Source organism: Myodes glareolus, chromosome 2 (genome assembly GCF_982192425.1).
Source record: "Myodes glareolus chromosome 2, mMyoGla1.1, whole genome shotgun sequence".
NCBI classification, from domain to species: domain Eukaryota; kingdom Metazoa; phylum Chordata; class Mammalia; order Rodentia; family Cricetidae; genus Myodes; species Myodes glareolus.
In genome coordinates this window covers 25529702-25549913 of record NC_142027.1, presented here as the reverse complement: position 1 = coordinate 25549913, position 20212 = coordinate 25529702, and the positions used below count along the sequence as shown (strand labels likewise).

General features: G+C 35.4%; 1 protein-coding gene across 15 annotated transcripts in view; it reads right to left on the bottom strand.

The window, feature by feature from the left end:
* The window catches only part of Robo2 (roundabout guidance receptor 2), a 1551815-nt gene that overhangs the window by 1199928 nt on the left and 331675 nt on the right, over positions 1-20212 (bottom strand). For 2 of the 15 annotated variants that reach the window (XM_085685686.2, XM_085685687.2), the window contains exon 1: positions 16650-17269. The exons of 1 other annotated variant lie outside the window; for it this stretch is intronic. In XM_085685686.2, the coding sequence (XP_085541812.1) occupies positions 16650-16779 (130 nt within the window). In that variant the 5' untranslated portion in view covers positions 16780-17269. Of the gene's footprint in view, positions 1-16649; positions 17276-20212 lie in introns of those variants that run through there. 12 more of the 15 variants (XM_085685692.2, XM_085685693.2, XM_085685689.2 and 9 more) reach the window with 9 other exon arrangements.

Here is a 20212-nt window from a genome sequence, read left to right as displayed (position 1 = left end):
AATGCATTAGAAATTAGTGTTTATTTTATAACAGAACTATTATCTGAGGCACACAACAGTCAACGCATAGAAATCCTAAAATGACTGATTGCAATATAATGTTTAGATAAATTTACAGGACATTTAAAATGTCAGTAACAGAAGTAATTTAAGTGAAAATATGTTGGCATGTCTAGAAATGTTTAGTAATAATAACATATATTAAGTGCAAATTAGACTTAAATATTCACTTGTACAATTGGATTTCAAGAATGTTATAGATTTAAGTAGACAAGGCAACATTTTAGGAAATTCTATTAATAACATATCAAGAGCTCTATTATGATCAGCTTGTCTAGGGATTTTTCTAAATGTTCTTCAAATGTCTTTTCATTCTTCCATATTTCAGCAAGCTACAGTACTTCTGTTTTCTTGAGGTGAACTTTGTTGCACTTACTAATTAGAATAAAAACCTGTTTTTTTTGGGGTTTGTTTGTCAAGTTGCTTAAACATTAAACATGAGGATTTGAAGAAGGACTTAGGAATTAGTTAAGTCTTAAATGCCTCATTGCAGAGTATAAAAAGATGTTCAGATTTAACTTTCAGTCAGTAGGAGCTAAGAAGAGGGAATATACATAAGCTCATCCTCCATCCAAATCTGTGACATGAACTTTTTTTTTTGTAATTAGTTCATGAGGGCAACTTTCTAGGTCACTGAACATACCACAAAAGGAACCTAAAGTGATAATAGTATCCAGAATACTCATATTTGTTCGATACTTTAATACAACACATAATTATCTACCTATATTAAGACTTTTATTTTAACGTCTGTGCAAAACACAATGAAGTAACATCTGGGACAACATATGGAAATTATCTACATTTGAATGATATTCAATTTATATATGCAGGAAAAATATATATTTAACTAAAAGTGAAGGGTATAAAACTAATTTTATTGTATGATTTCAAATGCAAAATATTAAAACATACAGAAAATATACTGAAGATATTTCAAAGGAAACATTTTTGTGTTACTATTTTACTTAGGTATTGTAGGGACCAGTTTAGTAGCTCATGGTTTAAAAGCAATAGCTGCTTTTGTAGAGCATCCAAGTCCAATTCGCAATATCCACAAGTCTGCTGACAACTATTAGTAACACTAATTCCAATGAACTTGTGTACTTAATGAACTTGTGCACTTTTTAAAAAAGATTTATTTATTTATTATGTATACAGTGTTCTGTCTGTCTTATGTTTGCTGGCCTGAAGAGGGTACCAGATCTCATTATAGATGGTTGTGAGCCACCATGTGGTTGCTGGGAATTGAACTCAGGACCTCTAGAAAGAGAAGTCAGTGTTGTTAACCTCTGAGATATCTCTCCATGAGAACTCATGTCCTCTACTGGCCTCAGCAAATGCCAACACACCCGTAGTACACATACGTACATGTAGGAAAAACATGTATACATCTTGGCAATCATTCTCAGGCTCTCAACAGTTTCTGACACTGAATTAAATTCCCAATCCCCCAAAATATATTTCTGTAATGTTTGTAATTAATGTACTAGAGAAAAATACAACAAAGCAAATAAGGAATGTAGCCTAACTGAAAATAGAAGAGCAAATATATTTGACATGTTAGACCATGTTCTATCTTTCTTTTGTATAATCATCAAACTAATATTAAGAATTTTTATGAAATTATATTGGATTTTTAAAAGTAATTTTTGAAAAAACTGAACACATACAGTTATGAATTTTTAATAAAAACTAACAAGTCTCACCAATATATTTTCAAAAAATATAAAGTAAATTAGACATTCAGTATTAACATAGGCTTTTTGTTTGCGTGCAACAACATAGCATAGCATAGAGTATAAAATCCCTTTTCCCAAAAAAATATACAAAAGTAAAAAAAAAAAATGACTTTCAAACTTTCCAGTCAAATTAGAATTTGATTCAATATTTAAAAATCTAGCATTAAAACAAATGTCACTATGAGAACAATCTCAAATGGTTTGATTCAGTTAATATATATATATATATATATATATGAACATATATACATACATATATACATATAATCAGATAATTAACATTAATGATGATAAACATTGTACTTGTTTGAAAAATTAGGTATTATTTCGACTGGGTACAAATATTGACGCTTATTTTACCTGCAGTTAGATTTTAGAGGTGACTTTGATACATGCTTTGAGGATGCCAGCTGGAACTGAACACTGACCAAGGGCCAACAAGTTCAAATAAAGAGGTTAAAATCAAGCAGCATAGAATCTAGAACTGCAGAGGAACTAAGAGTCAGACGGGGTGAGAGTCATAAAGAATGAAACAAAATGGGATCAAAGTTTGATTGAACAGGATTGAGGAGAGGTTAGATATAAAAAATAGACACCCCTCTTCAAGAGGCAGCTTACAAGAATAAGAGACTGGAGTCACTATGAGAAGAAAAGTTGCTACTCCTTGTTCTGAGAATAAACTGCCTCTTGCGAACTTCCTTGAATGACAAATACTTTTCAGATTACTTGTTATGCTAATATCTTTTGGTTATGATCACATACAAAGTACAATGTTTTTTATGTTTAGAAGAAGGAAAAGATTTAAAAACCACATTTTATCATTGTTATTCTATATTACTTGGCAATATTTACCTTGGTGCTAAATTTACCTTGTGTCTGAACACCCATGGATTCAAACAACTTATTCAAGAAATCTATATCTTAGTTACTCCACTTGAAGTGTGTGTGTGGGGGGGGAAGCTTCAAAATGATAAATCCTCACTGAAGCCAACCATAAACAACTTTTGATTCGTATAGACTGAAACTTGTTATATGTAACGAATGATTTAGATAGAGCACATTTAGCACTGTCGAGCGATGGACATTTATTATGGGGATACCACCGCAGATGAAACTGTGGAAGATAGTAAACCATCAATCAGATGCCGCCCCACAACAAATTGTACCTCATCAACTGCTTTAATATGTCATGAAGCTTCCAAATAGACATCACCGGACCATTTGTTAAGCGTAAACTACTTTTTCACTGACAAAGCAAAGGACATTTGGTGTTTTCATTTATCAGTAATATCAGAATGAATTGATGAGATCTAGACATCTAAAATAGAATTTCTATATGGACAGGTTATTGAAATTCAGAGCTTGCTGTCTTCACCCAAAATAGCCATCAAGAAGATGTTTTATTCTCTATTTTTAACAAATGTTACAAGGTAGAGGACTGCATTTAGATTTTGAAATGCTAACATTAAATATTATTTACAAAATGTGTTCCTGTTACAACAGAATCAAGAAAATATATCTACCATTTCCCGTTATAAATCTAAGTATTGAGAGATTTTTCAAGAAACATTGCAAGAAGAGCAAAATAAAAGAGGTATGGCTGATTAGGAAATGATACTTAATGTTACAAAAATAGTCATCTTAGTAAAATCACAGTGAGACCTGGACCATCATAGTTGGAATTGTTTTATATTCCTTCTACCTCTTTGATTACTTATGAATTCTATTTACCACTATTTACCACTGAATCTATTGGACATACCTGCATTTTTCTCGTTGATATGCCTCCTGATGGAGCAAATCAAAGGACCTATGAAGAAAACTCTAAATAAAATGCTTTCCTTTTTTCCAATTTGAAAAATTTATCCAAATAGAAAGAAATAATTTTCCTTAAATCTTTATTTTTAATTATTTATAAACAGTTTTAAAATTTTAATTACTTGTTAATATCTGTACCTCCCCCAAGCTCGTGTGTGTATGTGTGTGGGGTGTGTGTGTGTGTGCATGTGCTGTCCATTTGCAAACCACTGCCTGCAGAAGCCAGAAGAGGGCATTGACTTTCACAGAGCTGGGCTTACAGGTAGCTCTGGGCATGGAATATGAGTGCTCAGAAATGAACTGTGGCCCTCCTCTGGAGCAGGAAGCACATTGAACCGTCAATGTCTCTCTTGCTCAGGAAATTACTTTTAAATTTGGATTAACCATTGAATTAATTTTGAGACTAAACTGTATTATGGACGTAACACCTTGCAAGGGCTCAGAGAGGATGCAGAGGAGAAAGCACCCCTTTGCATTCCACTCTGCTCCTCCCAGCCACAAGGCACAGTGGTAATGAAGGGAGCTCTGGTCCCTTGTCACAGGATCCATCACATAGCACATGTGTGGTACCACCTAACTCCATCCTGTGGAGAGTGGTGGGAGGTAGAGAAAATAAAACATTACATTCTTGCATTTGTTGTGCCTGGACTGTAAATTTTTTCTGACTTTCTCAGATCTTCTGAGATTTTTTTTTTCAGGATTGACTAGCTCGGCATTTTGGTAAAGCCAATGGTTAGGCATTTTTTCGGGAGCTTGGTGTCTTGTCTTTTATTCTAAGGTTGGAGATATATGACAAGTTGAGGCATGTTTCGTAAAACAAAATGACACATTTTATATTAGACAATTAGTATACAAATATACAAAGTTTTCTCTAAAGAAATACTTGAAAAACCTTATTAATTGGTGTGGGAGGTCCTTTTATCTTTGTGTTGCTTTTCTTGGTTAATGAATAAAGAAACTGCCTTGGCATGTTGATAGGGAGGAACTTAGGTAGGCAGGGAAGATGAACTGAATGCTGGGAGAAAGAAGGGTGTAGTCTAGAGATACCATAGATTTGCCACGAAAGATAGACATGATAAACTTTGCTTGTAGGCCATGACCTCGTGGTGATATACAGATTAATAGAAATGGGTTAAATTAAGATGTAAGAGTTATCCAATAAGAAGTTAGAGCTAATGGGCCAAGCAGTGTTTTAATTAATACAGTTCCTGTGCGATTATTTCAGATGTAAGCTATCTGGGCTGCCGGGAAAAACAAGCAGGCATTTCTTGCTACAAATTGGCATCCACGTGGCCAACTAAATTTATGTAAAACCTGAGAGGCCTTAAAAAGAAACTCTAGACAAAATTATTTCAGTTCTGGGTGGCTGGGAATGCCAACAATTAATATGTAATGACGGAGCATTATCAAATAATAAAGTTGCCACAGTTAACATTCTGGTTTCACCATCAAATTAGTTAATAAAAGATTCAAAAGACTATGTTATTTCATTTTATGTGCTAATAGAACATAAGGGTTGGATAAGAACATAGATATAATTTCCCTCATGATGATGATTTATTATGCTCAAATTTCTAGTGTCATTAAATATCAGCATCTATTCAGGCAGTGGTGGTTCACATCTTTAATCCCAACACTGGGGAGACAGAGGTAGGAAGATCTCTGCAAACTTGAGGCCAGCCTGGTCTACAGAATCTAGTTCTAGGACACCTCGGACTGTTACACAAAGAAATCCTGTCTCGAAAAATCAAATGTGTGTGTGTGTGTGTGTTTCGGGATGTGTGTGTGTGTTTGTGTGTGTGTGTTTTAGTGTGTGTGGGGTGGTGTGGGGGGGGTGGTGTGTGTGTGTGTGTGTGTGCGCGTGTGTGTACATATAGGTTGCTATATCATTATGTAATGACTCAACCACATTAGGGACTGCTTACTGCATTTACAAAATCCAGGAATTCTTTGAACACCGTTAAATAGAGGAAGACTTCTTCCTTTCCTTTCATGCTCTTGTCTCCATTGTCATTTCCCACCTACTTTTGATAACACTGAAGCAGGTAAAAGGATCCTTCCCCTGTGCTTTACAAAACATCAGCGGCACCTTTGCTTATTGCTACAAGATGCAAAAAGTAATCATTTCCCCTCATTTATCCCAGCAAATCAGTCAATAGTTTATATTATTTTATTTAAAACATTTGCCAAAATTTCTACCATTACTTATTATCTGTGAGTTCTTTTCTTGTAGTTTTACAAAAGATGGTGACTGTAATAAATACATTACATGAATGTTTCCATAGTCTGAATCCATCTCAACTTATTGACATTCAAATGTTGCTTGCTTAAATTGAAATTTTATCAATGTCAACTGGTATCAATGATATTCAAGCAACTTAATCTTATGATAACATGTTTATGTTTATGCAGACTAGATTACAGCATAATCAAGTTTAAAATTCATAGTTCATTTTTAATATGGGTAAGATTTTTACTAAATTTTAATTAAAAGAATCAAGAAATTAAATTTTTGTTTTATAACACTGAAATTGACTCTGTTGACCAAACACCTAACTACCATCAATTTTATGGCATTCTGATTTGAAATACATGTTTTAGTGAATCAACTTGAAAAAAAAGATAAAATGTACTTCATATAATAAATTTGGAAGTATTATGAAGTACAAGCTATGTATGGTTTATGAACACATATTTATACACTCAAGTATACTAACATAAAACTGAAGTTAGTATGAATAAAAATAAGATATAATGAACATAAATTTTAAATAAAAGTAGCTTTCTATGTTGTGAAAAGTGCATTATTTTAGCTGTTGTGGATATGAAATGAATCCTGAATACTCATGTGTCATGGTCTTCATCACAACTGATTATTTACAGCTAGAGTTTTGAGAAGTAGTTGGATCATGAGCACAAAGTGACATGCCAGGATGAGTTAATTGATGAACTGACAACTTAGGGGACTAGTCTCCAGATGTGTCTTTTGTGACTTTTGTCTTTCCAGATTTTACAAGGCATAGGCCATCTTCCACACATGAGTTCATGATGCTGTGATCAATAGAGGCAAGCCTGTTTGAAAAAAGACAGCCATGGGCTGAAACCTTCCTAAATTAAATGAGTTTTCTTGGGTATATGATAATGGAGAAGAAATGCCAACTAACACATCATTCAAATGTAATAGGGGTTAGAATCTAAACATATTCCAATTTTCAATGGAAAAATCAAACATTGGCTTAAACAATTTGGACTTATCAACCAAGAATCTTAAAAATAAGCATATTTTTGTGATAATTCTGAAATGTTTTCAAGTGAACATTCAGGTTTATGGTCTAAGACACTAAAACCATTAAACACAATATAAATAGAATGAAAAGATAGTGATTATCAAATAAATATAAATAGTTATACATACTACATGCCCTACAATTAATATGTCTTTTATGTAAAAATTTTGAATTATTGAAACTTTCTTCCTGGACTTTTTATGAATTCCACATGACATAAAGAGAAATCACTACATCAATAACAGTTAGAAAAATTTAACTTTAAACATTCTATTTTAATACTGTGAATAAAAATTGCATGAGGTACAGCCAGCTGATATTCCCCTGTATTTAGACAGACATCTTAAGTTATCTTAGAAATAAACTCAATGAAAATGTTGTAGAATAATTTCACATCAGGTTTTTCTTCCTTAAATCATTAGTGATTTTGTACAACTAGTCTTTTCTGTATCTAGAAATGCATTCATTCCTAAATTCAGTCTATGTGATACTGCAATTGCTGCCAACTTATACTAACTAGTTATCTTTCATTTGACACAAATAATTGATATTCATAAGATTGAACAATCTTATATTCTAAATCTGATAAATAAATAAATACCAGAGAATTTTTGGTGGGGTTTGATATAAAATGCTACATTACATGATGTTTTAATTCATATGGAGAGTGCCTTAACTTTTTGTAATATTCTGATTTTCTTTCTTTTTCTTTTTCTTTTTTTTTTGATTTTTTGTTTTTTGTTTTTTGATTTTCAAGACAGAGTTTCACTGTAGCTTTGTTGCCTGGCTTGGAACTCACTGAGTCAAACCGTGGCCTCAGGTACTGTAAATTTTAAAAATAATTGCAATTTGGCTAGACGGAATTATAAATAAAAACCTGTGAACTTTTATGCCATATAATTACTGCAAACATGCCCAGTAGCAATGATATTTAGAAATCATCCTAAATTACAAAGTGTGCAGTTTTAATTTATCAGGGTTATTTGAGGACATATTGGCACATGGGTGGATCCCATTTATTTCAGGACTATCAGGCCTATGAACTAATCGGTCATTGTATACCAAAGAATAGCTGCAACTCTCTCATTTGGACCCCATAAAATGATAGACACCTATAATAAGTTGGTCTCAAGGCAACCTATCAGCTGACACCTTATATGTGTCAGGACCAATAATCAGGACTCTGGGACTGGCCATCACTACAACTTTTGCTCATCTTGCTCCCGAAACCCACTGAAATTTCTTTAACTTGTACTCATTCTGTAAACCATAAATATGCACAACGACAACAAAAAGACATGTTTACTTTATTATCGTGCAAATTAATATTAAAAATTAAAATGACACGAAATAATATGAATTTACCTCAGTCTTGACAAATTGCTGTCATTTAAACCACTAAATATTACAAACCTTTTGTTATTCAATAAATTCTGCTACTGAGAAAAGATAAAAATGATAGTGAGTTTTATTTTTCAGTTAACTGACAGCAGTTGCTGGATATGGACTGAGAAACATAAAACATTTTAAGAAAAGCATCATCGTCTCATCCCCTGCCATTCGTGAAGCTAGAGAAGTGAGCACTTTCTTGCCCCTTTCAGTCATTTGCTGTTGACACCTCCTTCCACGAGTATGAAAATCTCATCCTCTATAATCCTCCATACCCTTCTTTTAAACAGGTTTGTGCTTGGGGGAGAAACCACAACGCAGAGACACTGGACATTTACTATGGTGTGAGGTTTAAAACCATTGCCTGCTGCTCAGCTGGGATAACAGCGAAAGCCGAATCTGTGCTGTGATCCTCCCAGAACTTCCAGGGCATCTCCATGTTTATGTATTATTCAGACAAATACTGACCCTGAAATAGAAAAAGGCATCTTATCTCTTGAAACTTTTATTGAGCAGGGTTCAAAATGCACACAGTAAAGTGCTGTTCTCTGTGTATTTAACTCTAAGGGGAAAAAAGCTGTTTGGTGCCCATTTTAGAATCACTGGCAACAATACAGACAAGGAAGCATATACTAGGAGTCATGGAGATACGTACGAAAAATTAAAAGTATAAAATTAATTTGAACTTGCAATGTACCACGTGGAAATCTAAAAATCAGTTTCCACATGGAACAGCTTGAAAGTTTTCTTTGCCATCTGGATTTGGACCTGGCTTATTCAATTCCAGCTCTGCCCTCGTGAATGCTCCAATTTTATGTATACTATATGGAAATGGTAATCTCCAAAATGCCTAAGTTTCTCTTGTGATTTTTTTTAAGAAACTTCATTTGTTGTGTTTTCATATGTGATCAGTTCACTCCAACCATTTTCCTGGTGATATAGAAGTTTTCATTTTAAAGCATGTGTGGCATTAATGTTTGGTTTATTGAATCAATGGACCATGATTGCATTTTCAAAAAGTATTGTTTATATTTATTCATTGAGAATTTGGCTAAAAAAATGGGGAAAATGCATCAAGAATTTGTAACATATTTGGTGAGCCTGAAATATAGATTGATGAATGCAAATGAAGGAGGAAAAATTTCAGTTTTGACTATTCAAGTTTGAAAAGCAAGTGCAAAGCAATACTATATATAAAGGAATAAGATTAAACACTATTGTTCATTGGAAGCATTGGTGCAATGGTCCCACACAAGAAGTGTTCGATAAATTGAACAGTTAACCATGAAGAGCTCACATTTTTTGATACAGAGTTTTACCCATTTTGTTCAGCGTGGCCTCAAATGCAGGATGTGTTGTTGAGAATGGCTTTGAGCCAATCTAGCTATCTGTAGCCGCAAAGTGTTAGGACTACAGGTGTGTGACCCGCTCTCCGTGGATGTCCAGTTTATGAAATATTGGGTTGGAATTCGGGTTTTTTTGCCTATGAAGCCAGCATTTTCCATCCTGAGCAATACGTTTTAATTTGTTTTTTTTGAACATGTATCTGTGTGGGTAGTTATAACAAATGATTTTGAGCATATTATTATTTTTTGAAGAAAAAAATCGTGTTTATTATTTTACGTATATATTATTTGACCCACATGTGTAGTTCTGTGAGAATTCTGAGCTTCACAGAAGTTTAAGAAGCTATTCTCAGAATTCACTGCTAACCAAAGGTTAAGATATAGGTAGGAAGTCAATTTGTTATGCTCGGTAGCAATTGCAAGTAAGTTTAGCAAGCATGACTGACCATGCTTGAAAGTTCATCTAACTATGATATTGGGAAAGAGTTGGATATAAAAATGTGCAGATGAAAATAACAAGCATTAAACCCACCAAGAGAATATATAAAAATATACCTTCTTAATATACTAGCTAACAACTTAGTGACCCCCCAGAGTCCTTTGAGGTAAGTCAAAGTCCATCCAAGTTACAAGTAACACTGACTTCCAAAGACTTTAGTTCATCCTCTCAAGATTATTAGTTAGAATTTTCCTTTGGAAGAACATGCTGTCACTCATACTGTACTTAACTTATATACCCACTCATACATAGGATTCTTCAAAAAGATGCATAAAATTATATATATATATATATACACACACACACACACATACACAAGGCATTCAAAATTTTAAATGTAATTCTAAAATGACATCCAATAATTTAATTAAAATTCAAAAAACTCTTCTTAGGACAGATACAGCTGAGCCTTAATTATATGTTTTTAGCACAATAAAGTCCCCTCAAATCTATTTTATAATTAGTGATTGAGGTAAACTACTTAATTTATGTACGTAAATAGTTCAGTGTCACAGTATAAATATGGATTAATTACATACTAGCTGTTTATAAATATATTCATTACTGATTTTAAAAATGAGTGAATGTATGTGCATTGATGTGAATGCCAATGCCTTGCAGAAGAAGTAAAAATTTCTCTAAAATAATTGTGCAAATTATTTTGAAGTAGGAAACTACTTGAGATGATCTGAAGAACTCAGTCGCCCCCAAGACAAGTGAATAGTTTTCAATGGTAACTTTTCAAGAAACATGATGTTATAGATTAAATTTTCCACGCAGGTATGGCTCTTTTCTAATGTACTATATTTATGTTTATATTTTCAGGTCAGTTAAAAATGTCTCTTGGGAGTATTTTACAAGTGATCTTTGAACAAATGGATTCAAATGCATTTTCTTTTGCACCATGTGAGAATATTGTTTATAGGTAATGGTTTAAAGCATTTTGCTAGAAGCATAGTTTATATCACTCGAATTTGGATGTACAAGTTACCTTCATGATGTCTTGCAGTTCATAAATAGAGAGATTTTATCATTCAAATATCTCTAGCTATCAGGGCATCAAGTTTAACTCATAACATTGAACGATCCACATCGTCAAACCCACATCAGTAAATCAATTTTGAACCACATAGTAGGCTGAATTTTGTGGTGACTATTATATTTAAACGGTCAATGTGCCTGATCATTCCAAAATAACTGAAAGTGCATTAGAATAACTGGTGGATAGTAGTCTAATCCCATCCTTTACAATTATTACTAGTTGAAATTTCATATTGAATTAGTAAATATAAATGATGAGTTCCACAGAAAGAAGTTAGTTGACAACAACCTCCTGCTCTAATCTAGCAACAGAAACTGTGTCTCAGGTCATTTATATTTAGATATTAATTACAAAAGTAATCTAATAAAGAGGCATATCAAATCGGAAAACACAATTGCTTCTATCATTTGAAAGCCAGTATACATTTTATATGAAAGGAGAAATCAAGTAAAGTCATTTGATTGTCAACATGTGTCACCAAGAATGTAAGGGATTCAAAGGACCGATTTAATGGTGGCACTGAAATTTTTATTCTAAATAGAGATATTTGATAATGTATGAAAGAGTAAATAATTAAAATATAATTTGAGTAGTTATACCTTTCTTTTTTAAGTTGTACCAGCTGAAACCTTTTTTAGCTTTTAATATGGTGATGATTTAATTGAAGCTTTCTTAACATAAAAAAATCCATTCCAGTGCAATATATTCCAAGAAAAATGAAATATGAGTTCCTATACAATTGTAAGTGTAGTAACTTCTCACTGTCCCTATGAGACCAATCTTCCAGTGCTATCTAGTGCATCAACAGCTTTCAAAGCCAACATAAAATTCACAGAAACATGTCTTTTCTTGGTAAACTTCCATGCACCTTTAAGGTTCCAGGTAAGGACTTCAGATATTTGGTTTCAGTTTCACATTGTACGTTTGATAGTGGATCCTCTTGTTGTCTTTTTTTAGCCAGCGCTTCAGGATGAAGGCAGTCTTAAGGACTTGATGAACAAATGGGTGAAGAACAATTTTCAGCTTTCATGACAGTCCAGTCATCTCGAGTATTCGAGGCTTTGGAACATAAAGGTTTTTCTACTCTGCTATTTTCCTACTTTCCCATAAATACCTCAAGTTTCAATGACCTTGGCTCCTTGATCATCATAAAATTTTTAACAGCTGAAAAAAAGTCCCCTCTTATCTATTCAAGATCTCTTTTTGATTCACATAATCTTAAATTGCCTTCCAAGTATACTTGACTAATATGATCTGGAGCCTACCTAGTATTATTAAAGCTGCAGAAATCCATTAAGGGGTTGTAGAGGTGATCTGAAATTTGTCAAAATCTAAGTCACGTTGAAAACTGTTTCTCCTAAAATTTATTAGTTTTGATTTTTATGTATGAGTATTTTGCAGACATGTATATATGTACAACACTGTGTACATGACTGTCGCTTGCAGAGGTCAGAAGAGGGCGTTGGACCCTTTGGAACTCGAATTATAGACCATTGTGACCCTTCATGTGTGTTATGAAAAATGTATTTTAGTTCTCTGTAAAAGCAACTAGTGCTCTTAATCACTGAGCCATTGCTCAAGTAACAAAATGTTCAAATTTTATTCATGAAAATACTAAAGTATTTTTCTAAAAAGTTATGTGATACACTGTGCTATGTGGGTTACTTGACAAAGCAAAGTAAATTTTTCATTAGTTCATTTTACTGTGATAAGATTTTAGTAGTGATAGATAATGTGCTTTTTAGGTATTAAACAGGATAAAAGAGTTTTTTACAAAACTTGTTATAAATTTTAAGGTCCAAAACACTCCACAAACTCCAATAAATTTTATTTTAATTGACAGTATATTATATGGGACCATGCAGATAATGTTACTTTCTGAATATCCTGTGTCTATGCTTCAGTGCCCTAGGAACTAAAATAACCCAAAGGCATTGTGCGTGTTCATAATACATTCTAGTCATTCACAAAGGGAAAAGATAACCGCCAGGGAAGCCTCCTTTGTTTATCAAAGATAGACATGGACAGCAGGTTGCTGTAATTTATAAAAGGGAGCGAGGTGGTGTGCGTGCGATGTGGAGCAGGGCTGTAAGAGACTCTTCTGAATCATCAACTTTTGATAACTTGTACTCTGCTCCCAGTGTGATCCTCGGCACCAGCACTGAGGAGGTTGGAGGAGCCCACATACACTTCCAGGAGCTTCCTACAGAATCAAGTCATCTGCTTCTAGGAGAGGACACTTAAGCTGGGTCAGGCGAAGCCCCGCCCCTTCCCTTTATCTGTTTGGGATGTGTCATTGTTCTCTCTGCAACAAGTGCTCGTGTTTGAGTCTCAGGTTTAATGTCAACATTACCTATTTCTAAACTTTAAAACTACTGTGTTTAATATTAATATCTCTCCAATGTTTCCCTTTAACAGCAGTCACGAATATTAAAAAATTAGCCTAACTTTTAGTTGTCAGTAAAGTAAATACAGATTATCATATTGATTTATGCATATTTTATATACTTTGTTATATGTATTAGAAGTATGGGATTGAAGCGTCTCTGCAGAACTATGCCTCTCTTTTAGTCTTTCTTGCCACCGAGGGTAATTGACTGAAAAATAATTGGGTTCTTTAATTTTAATGAAGATGATGTCAGTCATGTCGTTAGGATTTCCAGTGAGTGTATTGTGAACACAAACCCTTATGATCACTTCTGTTATGCAATGAACTAATCAGATGGGACACCAGGCCTTCCCTTAAGGAATTCATATAATGTGATTAAATAGAAAACCATATGCCTCAGAGAAAACTGCTGGCCTACTAACCTACATTTGAAAGTCACACTCATTGATAAGCTTAAAAATGTCTTGGTAGCCAAAAATCATTGAGCATATTCCCATCAGCCAGTGTTCTACAAGTCAGTGTTCAGATATCTGCTTTGTGATGGCAGATGCATGCTCTCTGCACCACCCTTCACAGGCCACAGCTACATGCTGGCCTGTGATGTTACCAGTTCTCATGCCTGCCCCAATAACCTCTTCTTTCAGAATGATGGTTCCTATTAATACAACAAAAATGGAAATTGTCAGCGTGGGCAGGTTGCCATATGGAGGTTGACAGCTGCTCAATCAGATTAAGACAAACACACGGGCACCATGAGAGTAAAAAAAAAAAAAAAGCGGGGGAGGGTCAACAACCACTTCTGAGGAAAACTCTTATTTGCTACTGGTATTTTGTTCAGGACTTTGGAGACTACTGTGCTAGTTTTAAAGGTTTTGTATATAAGCAGGTGCATTTAGATAGTGGTGACATAAAGCAACTAAAGAACCTCTTTTCAAACATTGCTTCCCAAGCAGTGGTATTTAAAAAGATTCACCCCTTCCCTCTCTGTCCCATACACACCCTACCTATGCCAGATACGTTAAAAATTAATAAAAAAGACAACTGCTTCCTACAAAGTAAAGTTATGTTTTAAAAAGCTGTTCAAAATGTGCTTTTAAAGACTTCATAATATGCCAAGTGAAAAAGTAAGAATTTAGCAACCCACTGAAAGATTCCATGGCACCATCAATAGCCAAGCTTATGAATAAATAAATATTTACAACATGTACATATGCATATCAAGGCAAGGCTGCATTTGCAGAAGCCCGGAGTCTGTGCAACGTCTTTGTGCATTGCATATACAATGATAAACAGAGGCACTGAAAAGGAAATCATTTCAAAGCACAGTCGACACATCGAAAGTTTTCTAGTAACTTGCCTGGCCTTTCCACACACGCAAGATGTCTTTCCAAATGCATAAAATACGTTGTTATGATTGCCTATTCCCGAACTCGACTGAGTCACATCAGCATCATACAGCAGAGCTAGCATATTTCTAGCTGAGCTAGTTAGAGAACATCAGAAAAAAAAAGTGACATGTTCAAAGACGAAGCATTCCAGACCTGATTTACAAATGAAATCTCACGCATCTGTATGTGAAACTGTGTGGAATGAATAAACGCCCGGGAACATGCGCAGGCATTTTGACTAGATCGAGACCGTTCGAACAACTCAACAGCTATTTAACATTCTCACTGGGTTTTGAGAGGTCCGCGTCCACTGCTGAAGTTTAACACAGGAAATTAAACTTTGACATGTTATAACTACTGACTGTCTTTGAAAACTGTATATAAGAAATATAAGTTAACACTCCTGACATCTCCTGGAGTCAATAGAGCCATACATCTTTGGATCCCAAGCCACCTAAACCTGCCATGCAGGCAAGCATAAATAACAGCTTGCCGTGTACAAGTGAAAAATCCATCGATAGCACTGAGCAATACAGTAATGTGGTGATATAATTTACAAGGCCCAAGATAGTTTGGCTCATCACCCCTCTCGTGGATGTGCACCAACAGTCTAAGTTAAGTACTGGAACTTCTCTCTAGAAGGTATGTGGGCAGAAGATTTGTAATGTCTGTAAAGCATCAAAAAGATAAAGATCAAGATCAAACTGAACGGGTGAGGGTACTTAGAAAATCCTGCTGAGATATTGTGATGAATTATTAAATTTTCTTGTTAATGAACCTGCATCTCTTGAACCTCAGATAATCACATGGCATCAAAGCAAAGGTGAGTGTTGTGATTCGGGGGAGGGGGGTGCACACAGATTTAGAAAACATTTTTATTTAAAGGTGAGATAAATATTATGTAAAGGGAAGGCTTTTGCACAGCAATGTCCTCAAAAATCTTCCATCACGGTTTTCCCTACAATGTACACACTCTCCTGGGTTATTTCTGCAGCATCATTTTAGTTTACTGCATCCACGGAATACCTACCTTGATAACTTGTGTTTCTATAAACAGATGTCATTGGGTAAAGCAAAACCAACTGAACTTTGAAATAGGGTAGATTCAAAGCCTCAAAAATCCACAGCTCAAATTTTTCAACAGTCAAAGTAAATCCGAGATCAAGCTCTAAAGTACTGCAAGCCTTTTTCCTCATTCAGCAGATACCTCTTTTTTGACTAAAGTTAGCACAATTTATCTTTATGAACACAGCAACTGCGATAGAGCCAGCCACAGACTGAGTACTGGTAGTGTTTCTCTGAACATCCCTCTGACCGCTTCACAAAATCTGCCAAGAACTCAAGAATATTCAGAATCTATTTCATTTTTTTTAAAACACAGCTTCCTAAAGAGAGCAAACATCTCCTTGCACTCGAACAGCGTGCATCTGGCTCCAGAGTCTCCCTGCTGGAAACAATCACTATAACGCACGGGAAGCCTGGCATGCCCAAATTGCAATCACATATTTATATCAGTAAGAGAGACAGCAACTCTTCCTCTGAGCCACCTACCACACAGATCCCTTTTCCTGAAATAAAAACCAGATTTCAAACAGAAACCTCTCCTCTCCCCTGAGCTGTTCTCAAGTTGCCATGAGCGACCCTTGGCTGCTCGCTTTTAACCTTTAACTGGAAACTTTCATCACTTACCCCCCTTCCAAGGTTTGCCCTTCCAGGGGGTCCTGGTCAGCTTGCATAGAGTTGGTCCAGAGAAAAAAAGCATCAAAACGAAGAGAAGTTCGAGTCTAGTAATTTTCTCCAGTCTCTCGGTTGATAACATTTCCACAAGTGAATGTTACAAAATTTCTCACATCCTCTTCCCTCCTGGTTATGAAAATAGCATTAATCATTGAGAAGCCGGAGGTAGGTGGTGTTTTGCCATCTTTAGCAGCTGAAGGAGCAGCTCCCTGATGTAGCCCTAAGCCAAGCTACATTTCTCCCGGATTCAGCTCCTGCTCCTCAGCCCGCAGTCAGCACTGTTTCCACTTTAGGAGCTGTAAAATCATTCCTGCTCTCCACTTTGCTTTCAGTGGGAATATTCCTTAGCGTCCTGCGTGCGCTTGATTGAAAATGATAAAAACAGGAATGTGTGTCCAGCAGCAAAGGGAAGGGATGTCAGGACTGTGTGAAAAAGATGAGAAGCAGTTGTACTGACAGCTTTCAGGCTGCCTGTGTGATCCTAATAGCCGCGCAGCCAACCAAATTGCTCTTTTAAGAGTAATAAGGCTTCAGTGAAAGCCAGTATCACAGCTACTTGGGTGGGTAGTGCTCGGCTAGAAAATCACCCAGGCACCGCCACAGATAACGACGGCTTCAGCCCAGACTCAGAATAGGAAAAGCTGAACGAAAATATAGTATGCACAGAGGGTAGTTAATCTATTGTGAGGACAGAGGGGGTTTCCAGAGACGTGCTAGCGACAGGCTCAGGACCTAGAATGTACTTTCCTTTTCCATTTCTTCACCTTGCGACTTTACAAAAGGGTGGAAACTGCAATAATTATTCATAAATGGATCTGAAATATTTATTAGGAGCAAAATAAGAACGTGATTTTTTTCCCCGACAGGAAAACATGCAGGCGAAGTTCTCAGGAGCTGTACCTCTTTCCGGTATCAAAGTCCTTTTGGCATCCTTCTGTCCTTCTCTCCCCCAAAGAGCCCATCATGAATGTCACAAGCAAACTTTGGAAATATCAGACGGGCTCTGCCCTGACTCTGCTAATCAATCATCCAGGGAATCATTTTTGTATTTGTTTGTGCTCGTCGCCATGGAAATACAGTTGCTCTAGAAGTCTCTTGGTCTTCTGCAGCTATAGTTATGAAACATTAGTGGTCCCGAAATCTGTTTACCTCTTTAAAAATTAGCCTCACGACACCATCTCTGAATGAAGAGGAGTCTGGTGAAATAAATAGAAGTTGGTCTCTAAAACCTAAAGTGAATGAATATAATCAGAAGACTCTAGCAAATATCTCAAAACTGTCTATATTTTAGTATTGTCCATATGGTCAATTATTCTCTTAATCAGTGAGCCACAACACATGAATTATGTATTTATGTACTTTAAAGCAGTGACTTCCAATATTATGGAAAACACCAATTTTACTTTCAAAGTATGATAGATTGCCCTTTTCAAATCATGGGCTTGAAAAAATACTTTGCCTAGGATAAGTTATCTTGCTTTAGATAACCTATAACTTATATTTTAAAATGCAGTTAATAGAAAATACTATTTTTCTGGGAAAGAGGCAGGAATTTTAATAAGATGCTGAAACAAATTTTTTAGAAAACAAAATCACCTTATATATTAACTATCAATTTCAGAATATATTCTGAGATGTATGAGAATAGATTGCATCATGTACATTTTGCAAAGAGTATCTTAAAACTTATGTCTGAGCATACTCCAAATCAGGTTATATTTCATTTAGAATTTGATTTTCTCTGAAATCTTTCCTCTCTTGTTTAGCTGTTCTCACCTGCTGCCATCAGAGGCATTCAAAGAGACATTTGTAAAATTGATTAGCCAACTACCTCACCACTATCTCATGATGAAGGTTCTAGAACTATGCCATAGGCTATTAACAGCTTCATTCCTCTTAATAGAAGTGTCCACTCTTAAATATACTGAGTTTTTGCTTCTTAATGATTTGTTCTTCCTTACATAGAACATAAACAAGACAGCAAGTCAACATAGGATTGAAAGCTGCTCAACATTTCTGACGGGGCTTGGCAGAATAGAATAAATAAGAAAATCATTTTTTTTCTGAATAACTGATATATTTGGGCAGGTTGAGTCTTAGGAAATTTAACGTTTAGATTTTAAAGGTTTCTTTCCCATCCAGTGACCCATGGTAAGCACCAGGCCATAAGTTTCCTTGGTAGACAAATTGAATAGAATTAGAACTGGACCAGTGTTGTTCATGGTGGAAAGGTTATTTTGTTCCAGAATTTATTTGGCCGAAGTCTAATAATCTGCCCGAGTCTTCATTATTTTAGAACAGAGGTCAGAAAATCTGCACCTGTGAGCATGTGTGGAATTAGCCAGGAGAATGAACGAGGGGAGAGACAACAGAAAAATCAAAGGTAGACTACAGAGACACCTCCACGGGAACTTCTCAGCGACGTTAGTGGCACACCAGCCTACCACCAAAGTGAAATATTTTATATGTTCTCACTCACTTGTAACTCAAGGGAATCAGAACAGCTATTACCCTACCTAGCATATTGTAATTTGTTACATAGACCGTTTAGATCTCTTACCCAAGCTCATGGAGCTGTGATTTGAATTCAGTGCACTTCTGAGCATGTGTTAATCACCATGCTATGCTCTCTGCAGAAAATGTCTAGGTCCAATCTTTCTGAAATAGTCCTCATGCCAGGATACCCATTCTCTGAGAGAATACCAAATATAAGAGTGACGTTCCACTCTCAGTCTGCCGCATATTGAGACGACTCATCTTTACAGAGAGCTCTTTGTTCAGCGTGACATAAGTGATAAAAACCAGGGTTCAGAACACTGGGTATTGATTCATATTTCATTATTCGGCTTCTCTTTTCTATTTCCTGCTATAAAGGTCAGGGGAAACCAGAGAGGAGTCACTGTATGTGGGTGTGTGTAAGGGAGAGTGTGCTGAGGAGTGTATGTGGGTAGCTGTGAATTGAAGGCTCCTCTTGGTTATAGTATTAGGGAGGTCTACAAATGAAAAATAAAACATTAGAGACAGTACCAGTAAGATGGAAAAGAAGAGTAAATCCCCTTACCACTTGCTCCTGTGGTGAAGAAAACAAGGAAACTGCAGGCCTAGTGAGACTTAACTTATCAAAAGTTATGATGCAATATAATAAATGTTGTAGTGCTAGTCAGAGAGTATTTCAAAAGGACTGAAAATGACAGATAAAAAAGAAAAATATACGTGCATTAAAGCACAGAAGAAGACTTGTTTTGGATGGTGTAAGGACAGAGAAGTCATCTTTAAGGACGAATTGTCATTAGTATCTATTTTATGTAGAAATTAAGTCAGACAACAGAGAGAACCATCTGGGTTGAGGGAATAGCATGAGCAAGGTCATAGGATGCAAGAAGCTTGCCTCCTTCTAAGATCTGCTGGGGCTACAGTGTGCTTGAAATGGTGAAGATAAGGGTGACAAGCAGGTGATGGAGCAATGGTAGGCCAAGCATAGAATAATATATTAAAACATACAAAAATTTAAAATA